Source organism: Bubalus bubalis, chromosome 4, assembly GCF_019923935.1.
Source record: "Bubalus bubalis isolate 160015118507 breed Murrah chromosome 4, NDDB_SH_1, whole genome shotgun sequence".
In the NCBI taxonomy this organism is placed as follows: domain Eukaryota; kingdom Metazoa; phylum Chordata; class Mammalia; order Artiodactyla; family Bovidae; genus Bubalus; species Bubalus bubalis.
In genome coordinates this window covers 89896858-89920235 of record NC_059160.1, presented here as the reverse complement: position 1 = coordinate 89920235, position 23378 = coordinate 89896858, and the positions used below count along the sequence as shown (strand labels likewise).

The 23378-nt window shown below is 37.6% G+C and overlaps 1 protein-coding gene across 5 annotated transcripts in view; it reads right to left on the bottom strand.

Annotated features, from left to right (window-relative positions):
• The window catches only part of SPATS2 (spermatogenesis associated serine rich 2), a 159302-nt gene that overhangs the window by 63860 nt on the left and 72064 nt on the right, over positions 1-23378 (bottom strand). For 3 of the 5 annotated variants that reach the window (XM_025284088.2, XM_025284087.2, XM_006075812.4), the window contains one exon: positions 16076-16332. The exons of 1 other annotated variant lie outside the window; for it this stretch is intronic. In XM_025284088.2, the coding sequence (XP_025139873.1) occupies positions 16076-16100 (25 nt within the window). In that variant the 5' untranslated portion in view covers positions 16101-16332. Of the gene's footprint in view, positions 1-15682; positions 15740-16075; positions 16333-23378 lie in introns of all 5 variants that reach the window. One more of the 5 variants, XM_025284091.2, reaches the window with a different exon arrangement.

Here is a 23378-nt window from a genome sequence, read left to right as displayed (position 1 = left end):
TACAGCATAATGATCTGATATGTATATACATTGTGGAAAGATTAACAAGATCAAGATAATTAACACATTCATCATTTCATATAGCACATAGTTAACTTTCTTGCTTCATTACTTCTGGTCAACTTGTGGTCTTAGCAATTACAATAAAGCAAGAAAAAGACGAAATATCATAAATATTAGAAATCTATTATTCATGGATCATCCCATTTCCTTTAACATTTTTGAATTTTTTTTCTTTTCCTAACTTCTTAAGATAGAAGAAGTTCACTTCTTAGTTCACTGATCTGCAAACTACCTCAGAGGTATTGCAGATTCAGTTCCAGACCACTGCAATAAGGTAAATATTGCAATACAGTGAGTCACACAAGTTTTTTGGTTTCTCAATGCATATAAAACTTATGTTTATACTATGCTGTAGTCTGTGAAGTGTGCAATATGTCTTATTAGACTTATGTCTAATTATGTTTAAAAAATCAATGAACATATCTTAATTACAAAAATATTTTATTAACCATCATCTGAGGATACAGGGTTGCTACAAACCTTCAATAAAAAGAAAAAACACACTATCTGCAAAGTGCAGTAATATCAACCAACTCAATGGACATGAATTTGAGTAACCTCCGAGAGAACTCGTGAAGGACAGGGAAGCCTAGGGTGCTGCAGTCCACAAGGGTTTCAAAGAGCTGAACATGACTTAGTGACTGAACAACAACATCCAGAACATTTTTCTTTTGTTTAGTCACTATTTTTTTCCTACTGCAGTAAAAAAAAAAAAAATGCATACCATAAAATTTACCATCTTAACCATTTCTAAATGTATGGTCAGTTGTATTAAGTGTGTTCACATTTTTGTGCAACCAACCTGCAGTCTTTTCATCTTGCAAAATTAAAACTTCATAATCTATTGAACAACACCCCATATCCCCCACCCCTAGCAACCACCATTCTTCTATTTTTCTGAATTTAACTAATCTAGATACCTCATACAGGTGGAATCATACAATATTTGTATTTTTGTGATGGGCTTGTTTCACTTAGCATAATATCTTCAAGGTACATTTGTGTATCTAGTTTCCCTGGAGATCATAATGTCTGTTCAGTTCAGTTGCTCAGTCGTATCTGACTATTACTGACTTGCACAATCCTAATATTAATTAGTAGCTTTACCTTCTTCCTTGACAAAGCAAGAAAGCTTATGTCTCTCCAAACTTATGAGTCATTGATTTTGTATTATCCTTTATGTATATTTAAATACTAATAAGAAAAAAGCCTCTTGATGAAAGTAAAAGAGGAGAGTGAAAAGTTGGCTTAAAGCTCAACATTCAGAAAACGAAGATCACGGCATCTGGTCCCATCACTTCATGGGAAATACATGGGGAAACAGTGGAAACAGTGTCAGACTTTATTTTTTTGGGCTCCAAAATCACTGCAGATGGCGACTGCAGCCATGAAATTAAAAGACGCTTGCTCCTTGGAAGAAAAGTTATGACCAACTTAGATAGCATATTGAAAAGCAGAACCATTACTTTGCCAACAAAGGTCTGTCTAGTCAAGGCTATGGTTTTTCCAGTGGTCATGTATGGATGTGAGAGTTGGACTGTGAAAAAAGCAGAGCGCCGAAGAATTGATGCTTTTGAACTGTGGTGTTGGAGAAGACTCTTGAGAGTACCTTGAACTGCAAAGAGATCCAACCAGTCCATTCTAAAGGAGATCAGTCCTGGGTGTTCTTTGGAAGGACTGATGCTAAAGCTGAAACTCCAATACTTTGGCCACCTCATGCGAAGAGATGACTCATTGGAAAAGACTCTGATGCTGGGAGGGATTGGGGGCAGAAGGAGAAGGGGACAACTGAGGATGAGATGGCTGGATGGCATCACCGACTCGATGGACATGAGTTTGAGTGAACTCCGGGAGTTGGTGATGGACAGGGAGGCCTGGCGTGCTATGATTCATGGGGTCGCAAAGTCGGACATGACTGAGTGACTGAACTGAAGACATTCTTATTATTTTTATACAACCAATACTCATTTAGATTTGCCCATAAATTTGTGGTTTTCATTGCTGTTCATGCCATCCTGCATCTCCAACTGGGTCATCCTTCTCTATTCAGAATACCTTTAGAATTTTCCTCAGTGGATTCTGATAGTGATGATTTCTGTTTTATTTTGGGGGATTTTGTTTCTGTTTAAGCCATTTATTTTTTTTCTCTATTCCAGAAGGATATTTTCACTGCAGATGATGTGTGTAGAATTGTAGACTGGTAGCTATTTTTATTCAGCCCTTTCAAGATATCATTCCTCTGTCTTCTATTATTTCTGTTGAGAAACTTAGCTCATGTTATTCTTTCAAGATTGTAAGATTTTCAAGATTTTCAGTTCTATGTTAATTTCTCCAAGTATTCTTTATTTCCTTGAATGCTTTAAGAATATTTAAGTCTGTTTGGGGTAAGTCCAGTATTTGGGTCTCCTGTATGTCATTTCTGTTTCTATTGCTTCTTGTTCCACACTGTTATTGTTTCATTGCCTCATGTTTCTAATTATTTTTCTTTGTGTACTAAACACTCATAAATTTTAAAAATTTATGGTAAAAGTAATTTGTGAGGTTATCTTCTTCCAGAGAGGATTTGTTTGCAAACCTATATTACCTCAAACCTATCCTAGAGCAAAGGAGGATGACAAGGGCCCCCTTACACCCCAGAAGACCCTTTTCATCAATTGCAGTCTGCCTGGCCCCAGGATTTGTCAGTATTCAGCTTCTCAGCTACTCTCTTCTCTCAACTTCATCCAAGCCCCTTGTATGAGTTATCAAGAGCAGTCAAATTCATAGACAAAAGTAGGATGGTGGATGTCAGGGGTTGGGGGAAGGGAGAATAGGGAGTCACTGTTCAATGGGTACAGAATTTCAGTTTTACAGGGTGAAAAAAAGTTGAGGTGGGGAGGGGAAGAGAGAAATTTATCGGCAGCTCTGTATAAGACAAAAGGTACCAAAGGAATTAAGTGATAGCACATGGTACCACAGGATAAAGAAATGGTCAAATATGATCAACTATGAAATTCAAGTCAGCTATTTTAGTGTTTTAGAGGTTTAAATATCAAATGTGGAAGTATTTTATAGCTGAATAGTTTTACAAAGGAGAAAAGAGGAAGAGAGAGAACTAAATATAAATGCGAGATGAAGTCAACCAAAAAAGTACACTACTTATGAATTTGCTCTTATCTTTGTAATCTGATATAGTCAAGACACTGACAGGCAAACAGTTTTCACATCTAGAACAGTCAGTATTCGCAAACCTGTTAAAAAGAGTCTAGTATACCACTCTTAAGATAGTGATTCAAAAAAACTGTTTTAATCTCTAGGATGATTTTGATACATAGTTAAGTTTGGGAGATAAAATCATCTGACAAATAAGTACTCTTAAAATATAAAATACAATTACAATGCTTGGTCTCACCCTTCTCTAGTCTCTAAAGGCTCTTTGAGACAGAATTAGGAATAATGTAAGATACACTAGTAACCTGTGAGAATCACAACTAAGCCTATATTCCCAACCTTGGGTTACCCCTAGCGCTGGCTTTCTGTCATCCAGCACTGAATTCAGTGATGAGTCAGGAAAAGGTAAAAAATTATGCGTATCTATCCCACTATAAATTCACATTGTAAATTTAATAGGGTCTCAAATATTTGCCATGGGTTCTACTCACAGGTTCTTTTGTTTATTTCATGATTTTCAACATTTAGATGTCCAAAAAGCAGTACACAAAAGCCAAGGGTAAGCCCACAGGAGATTTCTGGCAGAAACATTTTTTATCTAGTTAACTAGTAAGCCACGTGAGTCAGTAGACTTAACTCAGTGCTAGTCAAACAATTTATAATAACTAATCATTGTTTCAAATTCTAATCCTTTGAGCCCCAATGCTTTTATAAAATACAATAAAAACTGGGCTGAAGGGCTAAGATGGAGTGAAACTGTTAGCCGCTTCAGTTGCGTCCAACTCTTTGGGACCCCACAGATTGGGGACTCTTGCCCCACAGATTTCTCCAGGCAAGAATACTGGAGTGGGTAGTCATTTCCTTCTCCAGGGGATCTTTCCAACCCAAGGATCAAACCCAGGTCTTCAGCATTGGAGGCAGACTCTTTACCAGCTGAGCCACCAGGGAGGCCCAAGAGGTGGTGAACAGGCTGGCAAATCCTCTCCTTAAAACACAGGAATGAAATTGAATAAAACTGCCAAGGACAACCATTTCAGGGCTATGGAAATCAACCAAAGGCACACAACAAATTATTGAGAACCTGCTAGAGCCTTATGTTAGAAGAGTGGAGTCTGTACCTTTCTTGCCTAGGACTGCTCCCATTCTATTTCCACCTGCTGGGGAACAATAGCTTCTATTAGGGCAGGGAAGGCCATGAAAATCAACAGCTTTATTCCCAAAGAAAGCGGCCTTGATCTGGAGAGGAGGGCAAAAACCTCTGTCAGCTACAGTACACAACTCAGTAGGAAATGAAAAACTTGCTGCTTTCTGAATTTGGAGTCTTAGTTGACTGAGTGGTAAACAAACAGGAAATTTATCAGAGAAATCCTATACATAAAAGAGCCATAGTAAAACTAGAGAGAGAATTCTCTGGCAGTCCAGTGGTTAGAACTCCATGCTTTCACTGGTTGGGAAACTGAGATCCTGCAAGCAGTGTGGTGCAGCCAGAAAAAAAAGAAAAGTTAAATAAACTCTCTACACATCCCTAACTAAATGACAAACTATGCATGTGCACTGGGGAGACCCAAGAGGCCAGTGGAAAGTAAAAGTCAATGTAAAACTGAGAACTGTCTGAACTCAATGTGCTCCACACAAATCAATCAGCAGAGGATAAAAGTCTATAGGTTTGAGATGTCCTGAGCACAACCTCAGTCCAAACCACTGGCTGACCACTAAACACTGAAGACGCAGGGACAACCCCCTAAAAAGCAAAGTTAAAAAATAAAAATTACAATTTAAAAATGTGCTGATTATTGAGTGTACACGTGAAGGAAGTAGATTCTTCATCACACTCAGACTAATTTTTAAAAATACCCTCAGAAAATTAATAAAAACCCAGAGTTGATACAATATATGATCTAAACTATCTACTTTTTTAAAAAAAGTTTTAAAACAAGAAAGATTCACTCATATACAGGAAAAAACCAAACACCAGTCAAGAGAAACTTATTCTGAGAAGGCTCAGCTAGTAGACTTAAATACTTTAAAACAGTTAATATAACCATATTCAAAGAATTTAAGGAAAATATGTCACACTGACTCAGCAAACAGAGAATCTCAGTAGAGAAACACATGACAAAAAGGAGCTAAAAAGAAAGTCTAACTGAAAATATAATACCCAAATGAAAAATTTACTACATAGACCTAACAGCAGATCTGAGATGGCAGAAGAATCAGCGAACTTTAAAAGAAATCAACAGGGCTTCCCTGGTGGCTCAGTGGTAAAGAATCCACCTGCCAATGCAGGAGACACAGGTTCAATCCCTGGTCCAGGAAGATCCCACATGCTGCAGGACAACTACGCCCATGAACCACAACTACTGAGCCACAATTACTGAACACAAAAGTTCTAAAGCCTGCACTTTGGAGTAAGAGAAATTGTTCCAATGAGAAGCTCATGCACCACAACTAGAGAAAAGCCCAAGAGCAACAAAGACCCAGCAGAGACAAACAAATAAATAAGAAATCAATAGAAAGTAAACAATCTGAAAAGTAGGGGGGAAAAAAGGCAAGAAAAATGAACACAGTCTCAGTTACCTCTGGGATAACACCAAACTTACCAACATACATATACTAGGACTTCTAGCAGGAGAGGCAAGAGCGAAAGCAGCAGGAAAAAAAAAAAAAAATTGATGAAATAATGGCCAACATTTGATGAAATTCCCAAGAGGGCCATACCAAGCTGTATAACAGTCAAACTGTTAGAAGACAAGGGGAAAATCTTACCAGCAACAGAAGAAAAATGCCTCATCACAAACAAAGAATATTATAACATATTCACTGGAATGGCATTCTCCAAGGGCTAAAGAAAAAAAAAAAGTCAAAGAAGAATTCTATATCCAGTAAAACTATTCTTCAAAAATGAAGGTTAAAATACAAACATTTTAAAAAGGCTAAAAGAATCCACTCCTGTCAGGTACGCCCTTCAAGAAAAACTAAAGGAAGCCCTTCAGGCTGAAAGGAAATGAAGCCAGACAGGAATTCAAATCCAGAGGAAAGAATTAAGGGTACTCAAAATGGTAAAATATTTGGGTAAATATTAGAGATTAGGTATACATATATTTTCTCTTCTCCAATTTCTCCAAAAAGCATAAGATTGTTAAAGCAATAAATAACATGATATTGCTATAATTAAATATAGTTATATCATATATAGATATAATGTATGTGAAAACAATAGTACAAAACAGGAAGAGGGGAAATGAGGCTATACTGGAACAAAGTTACTATATTTTACCAGAATTAAGTCAATATTAGCCTGAAGTAGCTTGTGATAAGTAAAAGGTGCCTATAAAAACCTAGAGCAATCATTAATAAAATAACTTTTTTAAATGGCTTTAAAAATCAGAAGAATTAAAACACACTAAAAAGTATGTTTAACTCAAAAGAAGGCAATAAAGGAGTAATAAAGGAATAAAAATGAGACATACAGAAAACAACAAATGGCAGGCATGAACCATACTGATAATTATTTTAAATGTAAAGGACTAAATAATCAAAAGGTAGAGTTGTTAGAGCGGTTTCCAAGATGGCACTAGTGGTAAAGAACCCACCTGCCAATGCAGGAGATGTAAGAAACAGAGGTTTGATCCCTGGGTTGGGAAGATCCCCTAGAGGAGGGCATGGCAACCCACTCCAGTATTCTTGCCTGGAAAATTCCCATGGACAGAGGAGCCTGGCGGGCTACAGTCCATGGGGTCACAAAGAGCTGGATGCTACTGAAGCGATTTAGCATGCACATATGCAGAGTTGTTAGACTGGATAAAAAGCAAGATCTACCTATATAGTTGTCTACAAGAGATATCCCTGAGATTCCAAGACATAAATAGATTGAAAACAAAGGATGAAAAATATATTTCCTCCAAATGGTAACTATAAGAGAGCTGGAATAGCTATATTACCAGCATAAAAACTAAAACTTTAAAGACAAAAATATTACTAGAGATAAAAAAACTATAATGATAAGAAAATCAATATATCAGCAGTATATAACCAATTACAAATCTATATACATTTAATAAGAGTCCTAAAAGATGTGAATTAAAAACTAGAACAGAATAGAAATGAACAATACCAATTCAACAATTACAGCTGAAGATTTTAATACTCTTCTCTTAGTAAATGACAGAACTAAACAGAAAACGAGTAAGGATATAGATGACTTGAACATCATGATCACCCAACTTGATCTAACTGACATATATAGAATACTCCACCTAACAGATCAATACATATTCTCTTTAAGCACACATGGCATATTCTTCAGAACAAATCGTACACTAGACAAACACATCACAAGAACAGAAAACTGCAGACCTCTCTCATGAATACTGGTGTAGATATTTATTACAAAGTATTAGAAAACAGAGAACAGTAACATAGCCAACTATGACCAAGTGGGATTTATACCAGGAATGCAGAATTGGTTTAACAGGCAATGGCACCCCACTCCAGTACTCTTGCCTGGAAAATCCCATGGACGGAGGAGCCTGGTGGGCTGCAGTCCATGGGGTCGCTAAGAGTCAGACACGACTGAGAGACTTCACTTTCACTTTTCACTTTCATGCACTGGAGAAGGAAATGGCAACCCACTCCAGTGCTCTTGTCTGGAGAATCCTAGGGACGGTGGAACTGGGTGGGCTGCTGTCTCTGGGATCGCCGAGAGTCAGACATGACTAAAGCAACTTAGCAGCAGCAGCAGCATGAAAGTTAATATAATGCTCTATATAAATAAAGGACAAAAACACATGATCATAACAATAGATCAGAGTTTCTCAACTTCAGCAGTATTGACATTTAAAGCCAACAAATCTTTGTTGTGAAGGGCTGTCCTGTGTACTGTAGGATGTTTATAGCATCCTGGACCCACACCCACTAGATGCCAATAGCACCATGGCCCCAAGTTGTGACCAATAAAACATGTCTCCAGACATTGCCAAATATCCCCTAGGGGCAAAATCACCCCCATTTAAGAACCACTGGAATAGATGCATAAAAAACATATGACAAAATCAGAAACACATTCACGTAAAAACTCAGCAAGTTAAGAAAAGAGAGGACCTTCTTCAAACTGATAGAGGGCTTCCAGGAAAAACCTACAGCTAACATCATGAACTGAAAGTGAAAGTTGCTCAGTCGTGTCTGACTCTTTGTGACCCTATGGACTCTACAGTCCATGGAATTCTCCAGGCCGGAATACTGGACTGGGTAGCCTTTCCCTTCTCCAGGGGATCTTCCCAACCCAGGGATCAAACCCAGGTCTCCCGCACTGCAGGCAGATCCTTTGCCAGCTGAGCCACAAGGGAGCCTTGAGAATACTAGAGTGGGTAGCCCTTCTCGAGCAGATCTTCCCAACCCAGGAACTGAACCGAGGTCTCCTGCATTGCAGGTGGATTCTTTACCAACTGAACATCATATTCAACAGTAAAAGATGAAATGCATCTCTCAAAGGGTGAGAACGAGGCAAAGCTGTCTGCTCTCATACTTCTTTGCAATAATGAACTGGAAGTTCAAACCCATGCAGAAAGGAAGAAAAAAGAAATTATAGTCATCTAGAATGGAGGAGAAGAAGAAAACCAACTTTATTCATAGAAGACATGACACTGTATATTGAAAATCTAAGTTAGCTACCAAAAACTACTTGAACTAACAAGCGAGTTTAACAACAACAAAAATAAAATATCCCATTCACAGCAGCATTAAAAAGAATAAATTACTCAGGAATAAACTCAACAAAGAAATTGCAAGGTCCATGCACTTAAACCTGTACAACATTGCTGAGAGAAAGTAAGATCTAAATAAATGTAGAGATATGCTACAGTCATTAACTGAAAGACTCAATATTGCAAAGACAACCAATTCACCACAAATCTATTGATTCAATGCAGTCACTATCAAATTCCAAGCAGATATTTTTGCATGAATTGATAAGCTGAGTCTAAATTTCTACAGAAACATAGAAGAACCAAGATAGCCAACAAAGCTTTGGTGTGGGAAAGGACTGGAGGACTCACTCTGTCATTGTTCAGTCACCAAGTTGTGTCCAACTTGTGACCCCATTGACTGTAGCGCACCAGGCTCCTCTGTCCATGGGATTTCCCAGGTAAAAATACTGGAGTGGGTCGCCATTTCCTTCTCCAGGAGATATACCCAACCCATAGATCAAACCTGCATCTCCTGCGTTGGCAGGCGGGTTCTCTATTGCTGAGCCACCAGGGAAGATCAGATTCACTCTACATTTTATTATTCTACACTTTAAGAAAAGATAAAGTGGGTTTTATCAAAGTTAAAAACTTTCACTTTTAAAAAGACACCATTGGGAATTCCTGGTGGTCCACTGATTAGGACTCTTAAGGACTAGGTTCAATCCCTGATCAGAAAATTAAGACCCCATAAGCTGCACAGCAGGGGGAAAAGAAAAAGAAACTATTAAGAAAATGAAAAGATAAGCCAGACTGGGAAAATATATTTGCAAATCATATACTTGATAATGCTCAGAATAAAAAATGTTTACAAGTCAGTAAGAAGACTTACAATCTCTTATAATAACTATAAATAAGGTATAACCCCAAAGAAAGGTAATGCCAAAGAATGCTCAAACTACCGCATAATTACACTCATCCCACATGCTAGCAAAGTAATGCTCAAAATTCTCCAAGCAAGGCTTCAAAATACGCGAACCATGAACTTCCAGATGTTCAAGCTGGTTTTCGAAAAGGCAGAGGAACCAGAGATCAAATTGCCAACATCCGCTGGATCATGGAAAAAGCAAGAGAGTTCCAGAAAAACATCTACTTCTGCTTTATTGACTATGCTGAAGTCTTTGAATGTATGGATCACAATAAACTGTGGAAAATTCTCAAAGAGATAGGAATACTAGACCACCTGACCTGCACCTTGAGAAACCTGTATGCAGGTCAGGAAGCAACAGTCAGAACTGGACATGGAACAATAGACTGGTTCCAAATAGGAAAAGGAGTACGTCAAGGCTGTATATTGTCACCCTGATTATTTAACTTACATGCAGAGTATATCATGAGAAACGCTGGGCTGGAAGAAGCACAAGCTAGAATCAAGATTGCCAGGAGAAATATCAATATGCAGATGGCACCATCCTTATGGCAGAAAGCAAAGAAGAACTAAAGAGCCTCTTGATGAAAGTGAAAGAGGAGGGTGAAAAAGTTGGCTTAAAGCTCAACATTCAGAAAATTAAGATCATGGCACCTGGTCCCATCACTTCATGGCAAATAGATGGGGAAACAGTGGCTGACTTTATTTTGGGGGGCTCCAAAATCACTGCAGATGGTGACTGCAGCCATGAAATTAAAAAATGCTTAAAAAAGCCTGATACTGGGAAACATTGAAGGCGGGAGGAGAAGGGGACGACAGAGGATGAGATGGTTGGATGGCATCACCGACTCAATGGACATGAGTTTGGGTAAACTCTGGCTGTTGGTGATTGACAGGGAGGCCTGGCGTGCTGCGGTCCATAGGGTTGCAAAGAGTCAGACACAACTGAGCAACTGAACTGAACTGAACCCTTAAAAATCATGAATCACTATGTTGTACACCTGAAATTTAAATAATATTGTAAATCAACTATATCTCAATTTAAAAATTTTGCAGGGTGTGGGGGAAAAGACCTATAACCCAATTTGTAAAAATGAATAAAGAATTTAAATAGACATTTCACCCAAGAAGATACAAATTGCTAATAATCACATGAAGAAACAGTGAACATCACTGACTACTAAGGAAGTACAATCAAAACCACATTAAGGAAGAATGAAATATCCTTACACACCTAGGTTAAAAATAGCTATATTTATAAAAATAGCTATAATGAAAATGGTACCATACCAAGTGTCAGCAAGGACAAGAAGCATTCAAAACCAACACTTTATTGCTGGTGGGATTATAAAATGGTCAGCCACTTTGGAAAACAGTTTGGCATGGTAATTTCTTTGAAAGTTAAACAATTCTGCTGCTAGGTATGTCCCCATGAGAAACAAAAACATATGTCTACACAAAGACTTGTAGGCAAATGTTCATAATTTATAATTATTCATAATAGCCACAACTGGAACTAATCCAAATGAATAATTACCTGGTAAATGGAAGACAAAAGGTGATATAATCTGTGATATTGTAATATAATAAGAAATAAATATTTTGGTCTTCATCCCTAACTGCAGCTAATGCTCCTAAAACCTTCATAACTCCCTAAGCAATGAAGATGCTAGGAGCATCTCGTTGTTCTAATATTTGGTATTCGACTCCAGTTCCTAATAGAGATTGCAAATGCCTTTAAATTTCCTGGTTGATAGGTACATCTTTAGTTCTAATGAACAATCTGGTGGGCTCCTGGAGAGCTTCAGGAAGGGGGCTTTATCACCAAAAAGATCAACCCATGATTGGAGGCCTGGAATGTTCAGCCTCACTCCCATCTGTTGGGTAAGAGAAAGGAGAGGAATTAGAGGTAAGGGTTAATACTTGATCATATTTATGTGATAAAACCTTGAAAAAAAAGTTCTGTGAAGTATGGGGTTCAGAGAGCTTCCAGGTTAGTGAATGCATCAGTGTGCTGGAAGAGTAGTACACCTCAACTTCATGGAGATGGAAGTTCCTGCACTGAGGACCCTTCCAGATCTTACCCTATATATCCCTTCATCTGGCTGTTCATCTGTATTCTTTATAACATCCTCTACTATGTATATATGGAGAAGGCAATGGCACCCCACTCCAGTACTGTTGCCTGGAAAATCCCATGGATGGAGGAGCCTGGTGGGCTACAGTCCATGGGGTCGCTAAGAGTCGGACACGACTGAGCGACTTCACTTTCACTTTTCACTTTCATGCATTGGAGAAGGAAACGGCAAACCACTCCAGTGTTCTTCCCTGGAGAATCCCAGGGACGAGGGAGCCTCACGGGCTGCCATCTATGGGGTCACACAGAGTCGGACACAACTGAAGTTACTTACCAACTATGTATATAAACCAGTAAAAATAGGTAAGTGGTTTCCCTTACTTCTGTGAGCATTATAGCAAATTACTGAACCTGAGAAGGAGGGCTGTAGAAACCACCCATTTGTAGTCAAGATGGACTGAGGGTGGATAACTTGGGAACCTGATCCTCACGGACTGGTGTCTGAAGCAGGAGCAGTCTGGGGGACTGAGCCCTTAACCTGTGGGATCTAACATGAACTCCAAGAAGCTAGTATCAGAATTGAATTGGATTGTAGGGACACTTGGCTGGTATCAGAGAATTGGTCAACATGGGAGAAACATCCACAATTCTGGTCACACAAGTATCATGAGTAGCAAAGTGTAAAAGAAACACCTGTGACTTTTTATAACCTTAACGCTACTCAGCAGTAAAAGGTGGCAAGCTACTGATACATTAAAAAACAATAATGAACCTCAAAAACAGCATTAAGAAGCCAGACACAAAACCATACTGGATTACTCTGTTTATTAGAAATCTCTAGAAAAGGCAAAACTGAAGACAGAGAAAGTAGGCATGTTTGCCTGGGAAAGCAGGAACTGATTGTAGACAGGTAACTAAGTATACCTTTAGGGCTGAGGAAGGTGTTTTAAAATAGGATTGTGGTGATGGCTGCACAACTGTATACATTTACTAAAAACAGGGAATTCCCTAGCAATCCAGTGGTTAGGACTCTGCACTTTCACTGCCGAGGACCTGGGTTCAATCAGTGCCTGGTCAGGGAACTAAGATCCCACAAGCTGCACAGCATGGCCAAAATTTAAAAAAAAAAAAAAAATTTTTTTTTACTAAAAGTAATAAAACTACATTTATAACAGATGAGTTTTATAGTATTTAAATTATACCTCAATAAAACTGCCTTGAAAGCGTCTGGATGTTACAGCACTGTCAAACGACTATAAAAGAGTTTCTAAACACTCTCCATTTTAAAGTATTTCTTTAGTTCACAGACCACAGTTTGAGAAGCACTGATCTTATTTACTTCTGCTAGGTGTTGGGCTAAAAGGCTTGGAGCAATCAATAGTTGTAATTAAAATTCACCTTAACTTAAGCCATACAAGTTTAACTCCACTAAATATTTCATTAAGAAATTCACAAGTGTTACGGATACAGGAAAATATAGAAATGTGGTCTACTGTGGAATAAAAACATAACTCATTATAAAATGACACTTAATAAATGAGTTGTCTCTAGAGAACAAAAACTACCATAGTATCTATCTTTTTAATGTATTATAACTAAATTGATAAAGCCAGTATAATTATTAGACTACTAAAATTACAAGATGCTTGCTCCTGGGAAGAAAAGTTATGACCAGCCTAGACAGCACATTAAAAAGCAGAGACATTCCTTTGCCAACAAAGGTCTATATAGTGAAAGCTATGGTTTTTCCAATAGTCATGTACAGATGTGAGAGTTGGACTATAAAGAAAGTTGAGCACCGAAGAACTGATAGTTTTGAACTGTGGTGTGAAGACTCCTGAGAATCCCTTGGACTGCAAGGAGATCCAACCAGTCCATCCTAAAGGAAATCAGTCCTGAATATTCATTGGAAGGACTGATGCTGAAGCTGAAACTCCAATTCTTTGGCCACCTGATGCAAAGAACCAACTCATTTGAAAAGACCCTGATACTGGGAAAGATTGAAAGCTGGAGGAGAAGGGGACGACAGAGGATGAGATGGTTGGATGGCATCACTGACTCAATGGACATGAATTTGAGTAAACTCCGCGAGCTGGTGATGGACAGGGAGGCCTGGTGTGCTGCAGTGCATGGGGTCACAAACAGTAGGATACAATTGAGAGACTGAGCTGAACTGAACTGAAAACCCAAAACAATATAATTTTAAATATATAAATGAATTAAATGAGATAGAATTTTATAAGTATTTTGTATTTTTTTGGTTAAAATATCTGAACATATATATATATTGGCTTTATATATATATATAAAACCAATATATATATAGGTTATATATAAGTATATATTTGTTTCAGAGAAAGTTCTAATGACATAAAAGCTTCTTTTGTTTCAACTAAGTGTATATGCAGGCTATGTTTAGTCGAAATTTGTTAGCATTTAATGCCTATGATGTGATCTAAATCTACATTTACTGTATAGTAACTGGACACCAATTATAGAAAGCAATGATACTTTTTTATAGCTGTGGAACAACACAGAGATGAAATAGACTCTAGTTTTTAAAAGGCCAAAGCAATCTGCTAAAGTTTACTTTTTTGGGAAAAATTAAATGCTAAACTCTTTAGATGAAATTTTTAAAACTTTTCAGTTGATAAATCTTACTCCCTTGAAGAGTTCAGCTTCTTTAGTAATCTAACCATTCTTTAGAGCTCCGATATTCTTTACACAGGTTTACTATACAATGAAACTACAGCTTTCAAAACCACAAGCAGCTCTGGTATATTGTTTTCTTATAGTGAGGTTTTTGATTTGCCAAGTCAAAACTAAGAAGTTTAAAAGAATTTCCTTCAATTTAAATGTCCATCAACAGACGAACTCATAAAGAAGATGTGATACACACACACACACACCCACCACCACTGGACTACCACTCAGACATAAAAAAAAGAAAGAAATTTGCAGCAGCAAGGATAGATTTGGACCTAGAGATTTTCATATTAAGTGAACAGAGGAAAACAAATATCATATGATACCACTTATATGTGGAATCTAAAAAAAAAATGATACAAATGAACTTATCTATAAGACAGAAACAGACTCCCATACCTAGCAAACAAAACTTACGGTTACCAAAGGGGACAACAGTGGGGAGGGATAAATTAGGAGTTTGGGAATAACATATACCCACTAGTATATCTAAAATAGGTAAACAACAGGGAACTATATTCAATATAATAACTTACAATGGAAAAGAACAGTGCACATGTGTATACATACACATCTGAATCACTTTGCTGAACCTGACACTAATGTAACATTGTACACTAACTATTTTCAATTAAAAAAAATTAAGCATTCCCTTCATGTTTAGCATATGAGACCTGGATCTATAGCTTTGTTTTGAATTAAGGAACATCATCTTTAAATTGAAAATTAAACTAAATGTGGGGGAAAAAAATCTAGGATAGCTATGGTCATTCTTTTAACAAATATATTCCAGTTATGTGTGACAGTTTTAAGTGCTCTTTGTCCCTTTACATTTTCGCAGGTCTTCTTGGAAAGCTGAAAAAGTGTAGTCTCTGTTGTCCTTTCCTTTGTATAACTATTTTTGATATTTCTTGACTCTCTGCAATTTATACTTTACACAAAAAGCTAGAGTCACAATCCCAGAAGGAAAGCTAAAGAAGAATCAGTGACTAGAAGCATTTACTCGTTTCATTTCCTATCTCCAAAGAAACATCAACTCACATTATATAGAATATCCTGCAGTAAGTTATATCCTACCTCTATAACATATGTTCACCCTCCAAAAAGTACACTTTCAAGATGTGTCTGGATTTCCTGAAATTATATTATAATTTAACAAGTTTATAAGAGCAGAAAAGCAATTGTTATATGAATTCCCAAACTAGTAACACAAAAAGCTATAATCTAATATCCAGCTCATTAAAGGGACAACAGATAACGTTGCAAATGTTCCATACTCTTCTAAAATTAACTGTGGTCATGACTAAAAGATAAGTTATAACCATCAGTAGTACTGCACTAGGTGAGCAAAAGTATAACACCACTCAAAACACATTAAGAGAACGTTTTTTAAAACTATGTACAGATAGAAATGGTGATCATGACTCTACAACTATGCTTTTAACAATTCATGCCCACGTGGAATCTTACCCTTCTGGTTTTGTTTCCTAGACATTTCAGGTTTCTTTAGTCTCAAAAAATGCAGAAGAAAAGTATTATTTTGCCTTGTCTTGGTTCTGACTGTAGTTGTCTTTGATTTAAAAGTAGGTGACCAAAGGTGATAAATATAAAATCCTGGTTATTTGAAATCCTGTTCACTAGCCGTCGATCTCCTTTTCTTCTCTCATATCAAATTCATGTCAAGAAATATCATTGCAGACATTCATGTCTCTTTTTCCAGGGAGATTCTAGGGGGAAAACAAACATACACACATATTCACTATGACAGTAACAGCTGTACAAAATTTTTAACAGATATCCACATGCTTTATTTTATACTTTTTCTAAATGAAACTAGTTATTAAAAGAAAACTACTCGAGGATTTCCCTGTTGGTACAGTGGGTAACAGTTTGCCTGCCAGGCTTCAATCCCTGGTCCAGGAAGATTCCACGTGCTGCAGAGCAACTAAAGCCCATGAGCTACAACTACTGAGCCCATAAGCCGCAACTACTGAGCCTGTGCGCCTAGAACCTGTGCTCCGCAACAAGAGAAGCCACAAGAAGAAGCCCATGCACCTCAACAAAGACAACCCCCGCTCTCCACAACTAGAGAAAGCCTGCATGTAGCAAGAAGATCCAGTGCAACCAAATATAAACAAATTATTTAAAAGAGAGAGAGAGAGAAAACAGGGTATTCACTTGTTTAAAAAAAAAAAACTACTCTAGAAAGAATACAGTTGTAAGAAGCAATATTTTAATTAATACAACATTGTAAATCAACTGTAATTCGATTTTTTAAAGTTTCTCAAAAAAGAAATCATTGTAAACTTTTAAAAAAGCAATAATTTTCTCCTTAAGAAATTTTAATCTTATAATCAAACTATCTTCTCAGTTCAGAAAGCGTGTTTTCTTTTTTTTTTTTTTACTTAGTGCCAAATTCTTTCAGAACTAAAAACTGGATTTTTTTGTTTTTGTTTTTTAAATTTTATTTATTTATTTAAATTTTATTTTATTTAACTTTACAATATTGTATTGGATTTGCCATATATCAAAATGAATCTGCCACAGGTATACATGTGTTCCCTATCCTGAGCCCTCCTCCCTCCTCCCTTCCCATACCATCCCTCTGGGTCGTCCCAGTGCACCAGCCCCAAGCATCCAGTATTGTGCATCGAACCTAGACTGGCGACTCGTTTCATATATGATATTATTCATATTTCAATGCCATTCTCCCAAATCATCCCATCCTCTCCCTCTCCCACAGAGTCCAAAAGACTGTTCTATACATCAGTGTCTCTTTTGCTGTCTCGTATACAGGGTTATTGTTACCATCTTTCTAAATTCCATATATATGTGTTAGTATACTGGAAAAGGTCAGTTTTCATTCCAATCCCAAAGAAAGGCAATGCCAAAGAATGCTCAAACTACCGCACAATTGCACTCATCTCACACGCTAGTAAAGTAATGCTTAAAATTCTCCAAGCCAGGCTTCAGCAATATATGAACCGTGAACTTCCTGATGTTCAAGCTGGTTTTAGAAAAGGCAGAGGAACCAGAGATCAAATTGCCAACATCCGCTGGGTCATGGAAAAAGCAAGAGAGTTCCAGAAAAACATCTATTTCTGCTTTATTGACTATGCCAAAGCCTTTGACTGTGTGGATCACAATAAACGGTGGAAAATTCTGAAAGAGATGGGAATACCAGACCACCTGATCTGCCTCTTGAGAAATCTGTATACAGGTCAGGAAGCAACCGTTAGAACTGGACATGGAACAACAGACTGGTTCCAAATAGGAAAAGGAGTTCGTCAAGGCTGTATATTGTCACCCTATTTATTTAACTTATATGCAGAGTACATCATGAGAAACGTTGGACTGGAAGAAACACAAGCTGGAATCAAGATTGCTGGGAGAAATATCAACAACCTCAGATATGCAGATGACACCACCCTTATGGCAGAAAGTGAAGAGGAACTAAAAAGCCTCTTGATGAATGTGAAAGAGGAGAGTGAAAAAGTTGGCTTAAAGCTCAACATTCAGAAAATGAAGATCATGGCATCCGGTCCCATCACTTCATGGGAAATAGATGGGGAAAGAGTGGAAACAGTGTCAGACTTTATTTTTCTGGGCTCCAAAATCACTGCAGATGGTGATTGCAGCCATGAAATTAAAAGACACTTACTCCTTGGAAGGAAAGTTATGACCAACCTAGATAGCATATTCAAAAGCAGAGACATTACTTTGCCAACAAAGGTTCGTCTAGTCAAGGCTATGGTTTATCCTATGGTCATGTATGGATGTGAGAGTTGAACTGTGAAGAAGGCTGAGCGCCGAAGAATTGATGCTTTTGAAGTGTGGTGTTGCAGAAGACTCTTGAGAGTCCCTTGGACTGCAAGGAGATCCAACCAGTCCATTCTGAAGGAGATCAGCCCTGGGATTTCTTTGGAGGGAATGATGCTGAAGCTGAAACTCCAGTACTTTGGCCACCTCATGGGAAGAGCTGACTCATTGCAAAAGACTCTGATGCTGGGAGGGATTGGGGGCAGGAGGAGAAGGGGATGACAGAGGATGAGATGGCTGGATGGCATCACTGACTCGATGGACATGAGTCTGAATGAACTCCGGGAATTGGTGATGGACAGGGAGGCCTGGTGTGCTGTAGTTCATGGGGTCGCAAAGAGTCAGACACAACTAAGGAACTGATCTGATCTGATACTGTATTGGTGTTTTTCTTTCTGGCTTACTTCACTCTGTATAATAGGCTCCAGTTTCATCCACCTCATTAGAACTGATTCAAATGTATTCTTTTTAATGGCTGAGTAATACTCCATTGTGCATATGTACCACAGCTTGCTTATCCATTCATCTGCTGATGGACATCTAGGTTGTTTCCATGTCCTGGCTATTATAAACAGTGCTGCGATGAACATTGGGGTACACGTGTCTCTTTCCATTCTGGTTTCCTCAGTGTGTATGCCCAGCAGTGGGATTGCTGGATCATAAGGCAGTTCTATTTCCAGTTTTTTAAGGAATCTCCAGAAAGCCCAGAGATAAATCCACGCACATATGGGCACTTTATCTTTGACAAAGAAGGCAAGAATATAAAATGGATTAAAGAGAATCTCTTTAACAAGTGGTGCTGGGAAAATTGGTCAACCACTTGTAAAAGAATGAAACTAGAGCACTTTCTAACACCATACACAAAAATAAACTCAAAATGGATTAAAGATCTAAACGTAAGACCAGAAACTATAAAACTCCTAGAGGAGAACATAGGCAAAACACTCTCCGACATACATCACACAGGATCCTCTATGACCCACCTCCCAGAATATTGGAAATAAAAGCAAAAATAAACAAATGGGACCTAATTAAACTTAAAAGCTTCTGCACAACAAAGGAAACTATTAGCAAGGTGAAAAAGATAGCCTTCAGAATGGGAGAAAATAATAGCAAATGAAGCAACAGACAAACAACTAATCTCAAAAATATACAAGCAACTCCTACAGCTCAATTCCAGAAAAATAAATGACCCAATCAAAAAATGGGCCAAAGAACTAAATAGACATTTCTCCAAAGAAGACATACAGATGGCTAACAAACACGTGAAAAGACGCTCAACATCACTCATTATCAGAGAAATGCAAATCAAAACCACTATGAGGTACCATTTCACGCCAGTCAGAATGGCTGCAATCCAAAAGTCTGCAAGCAATAAATGCTGGAGAGGATGTGGAGAAAAGGGAACCCTCTTACACTGTTGGTGGGAATGCAAAGTAGTACAGCCACTATGGAAAGCATGTTTTCTTATTCTTCTTGTGTCTATCTCAAAAATCTTATCCCCACCTCTACTTCACAAACTAAAATAGTTACTTCTTATCACTCCCTAAGATCTCTCTTACCACCTGCTCTTCCTATATAAATCAAGGGTCTTTTCTCTTCCTCTATAATTTCCTTTATCTAACCCCTCCTCAGGTTTCCCAGCTCAAATATAGTTGCAAGACATTTGGGAGGAGGGTGAGAGGGAAAAGGAGAGAATAAAGGGAATTTAATAAGGAAAACTGAAACATCAGAATGTGGATTAGTCAATACTACAGAAAGCTTTTATAAATTGCAAAGATACAAATGCCTTTTTCCTCCCTTATTGCTAAACATTTAATACACACATGTCCAAAATTTATGGGTAAAGAAAGCATGAGGAGGGTAATGGAACTCTTATACCTAGAAACCTGATAGAAAAAAAAAAAAACTTTACAAAATGTAACCCAAGAAGGAAATAAGAGTAAACTTATATGAAATATTTTTTCAGTGTGGAGAATAAAAGGGATAAGTCACGAGTAAGTTAAAAAAAAAAAATCCATCAAGAGTAAAAGCCTGTTCTCAGAGTCGCTCTGCTCTGCACCCGAAACTATCACAACACTGTTAACTGGTTATACGCCAATATAAAATAAAGTTTAAAAAAGAGGATAAATGTAAAATAAAGACTTCAGAGTAACAGCCTCTTAGTGGATTCCCTGACAGTCCAGTGGTTAGCACTCTGAGCTTTCATTGCCATGTGCCTGGGTTCGATCCTTGATTGGGGAACTGAGATCCTGCAATGTGCCATCAATAAAAATGACACAGCAACTCTCAAATCTTCAGTAACAAAAGAGAAAGACAATGAGAGAAAATAAATTACCATGTAGCAGATAGCAGATGAAGAACTAAACCTGGGAAACAATATAAGCCCTCAAATCAAAGATTTTTCAGTGAATACTTATTTGAATACTTTAAATAAGAATTTAGATTAAGTAAAATAAGAGCTAGGAAATAAATGAAAAAATGAATAAGGATAAATAGAATGAAAAGAAAGATTACTGCAAAGCTAAGAAAATCTGAAAAACAAAATACCACAATTACAGATTTAATAAGGTATCAGAAACAGAACAGATTCAAATGAAAATAGAAGGAATGGGATGGAGAAATGGGATGGCTTTCAGAATAATAATAATAATAAAAACATAAAAGAAGTTAAGCAATTAGAAGATAATATTTATTAGAAGATAAAAATGATCCAATCTAAGGATAATTAGAATCAATATAATAGACTCCAAGAACAGAGGACTCAATAAAAGGAACAGAAAAAACATTCACAGATGAAATACAGGAAAATTCCTTTGAAAGAAACGATCAGTATCGTTCCCTCCCCACTACCAATCCATCAGAAGAAATCCTCTTTGTTCTACCTTATACATACACCAGAACTGGCCCACTTCTTACCAACTCCACTTGCAACCACTTTCGTCCAAGACACAATCATTTCTCACCTGCTATAGTCAAGACTATAATAGTCTCCTAGCTGGCATCCTGAGTCTGCTATTCTGCTACTCTCTAGCTTCTGTTTCACATAGCTGTTTTAAAATTATAAGACATTATGTCCCAACTATGCTGTTCAAAGCCCTCCAGCAGCTCCTCATTTCATTCAAAGTAAAAGCCAGAGCCCTCAGAGTGGCCTAAAAGGTCTTATCTGCTCTAACACCCTGTCCACATGCACCCTTTCTCTCTCTGACCTCACATCCTGCTACTTTTCCTCTCAGGTGTTCTATACCAGCCACATTGGCCTCTTTATTGTCCATTTTATAACTCAGATATGTTCTCAACTTAAGGCCCTTAAGGTGTTGCCTCTGCCACCAGTGTTCTTCCCCTAGATAGCTACACGGAATACTTCCTCACCCTCTTTAGGCTTTTTCTCGAATGTTTCCTTCTCTGCAGTTATTCATAAGAAACTGCTGAACTTGGGGCGAGAACAGAGGGAATCTGTGGCATTACTGTCTAAAGTACTGCCATCCCCAGAGGTCAGTGGGGAAGTTGGTTCTACCAAGGTGGTAAAAACCAGCAGTTTCACTGACAAAGAAGGCTGACTTTACTTAAAACAAAGCACAGAAAAAGCTCATGCCTATCCTATCCGCATTGTCAATAAGAGTTTGCATTATTGGGGGCAAACAGAAAAGCAAGACCAAGGGCTCCGATATCCTGAGGTCGCCGTCATAGTTAGTGCAAACAATGGGGCAGCAAACTAGTCAGAAATTAAAAAAGGAAATCTAGAGAAGAAACTATAAGGGGCCTCGATAAATGTCTACACATTCACACACCAGGAGCCTGCACAGAGAGGCAGAAAAGACACAAAAGGGCCTGGGGGAAGGTAAAAGTTAGGGCAGACTTTGAAATGGCCTGAACTTTGAAGGAGCTTCCTCAAACAGATAAAGATCAGCAGAGAGTAGAAGTCTTACTCGGCATTTAGAACAATAGCTAGCACACTATCTAGCACAATCTCTGACCAATCATTGACTGACCACTAAGCAACGCAGATGCAGGTGCCACTCCAGGAAGCCAAACACAAAAATTAAAACAGAAATTAAAATAACAAAAAACTGAGCAGGTATCAGCAGTCACACACCACACAGAAAAATTCCAGATTTAGCTCAGGCAAGCTACTTTAAAAACAACAATAATAACAAAGCAACAACAACCCTCAAAAGGGAGAAAAATCAGAATCCAAAACTGCTACAATATATTATGTAAAATGTCCACAGTTTCAACAAAAATTTGTAAGATGTAAAAATGCAAGAAAGTGTGACCCAAACTGAGAAGGGAAAAAAAGACCCTATGTGATTGAAAATATCTCTGAGTAGGCCCAATGCCAGCCTTAGCAAACACAGACTTCAAAGTCTTTAAAAGACTAAGGAAAATTATAAGAACAATGTCATAAATAGAAAATCTCAACAACTAAAAATAATTATAAAAAAGACCAAACAAAACCCCAGAGTTGAACACTGAAGCAGAATAAAAAATAAACCTGAAGAAAGAGTAACAGAAATTATCTAATCTGAAAAGAGAGAAAAGAATAAAGAAAAACAAACATAGCCTTAAAGACCTGTGGAACAATATCAAATGTACCAACATACATGAATTACGAGTTCCAGAAGTGGAAAGGATATAGAAACAGTGACCAAAAACTATACAAACTGACTTTTACAATTAATCTACACTTTAAGAAGCTAAATGAACCATGACAACTGAAACACAGAAATCCACACCTAGATATATAGTAAAACTGACGAAAGCTCAAAACAGAAAATCTTGGGACTATCATTTTACAGGGACACAAAGATGTAACTAGTGGCTAACTTCTCATCAGAAACAAGGGAGACCAGAAGGCAATGAAATAACACATTCAAAATGCTGAAAGAAAATACTGTCAAGTAAGAATTCTGTATCCACAGATGGCTAATAAACACATGAAAAGATGCTCAAC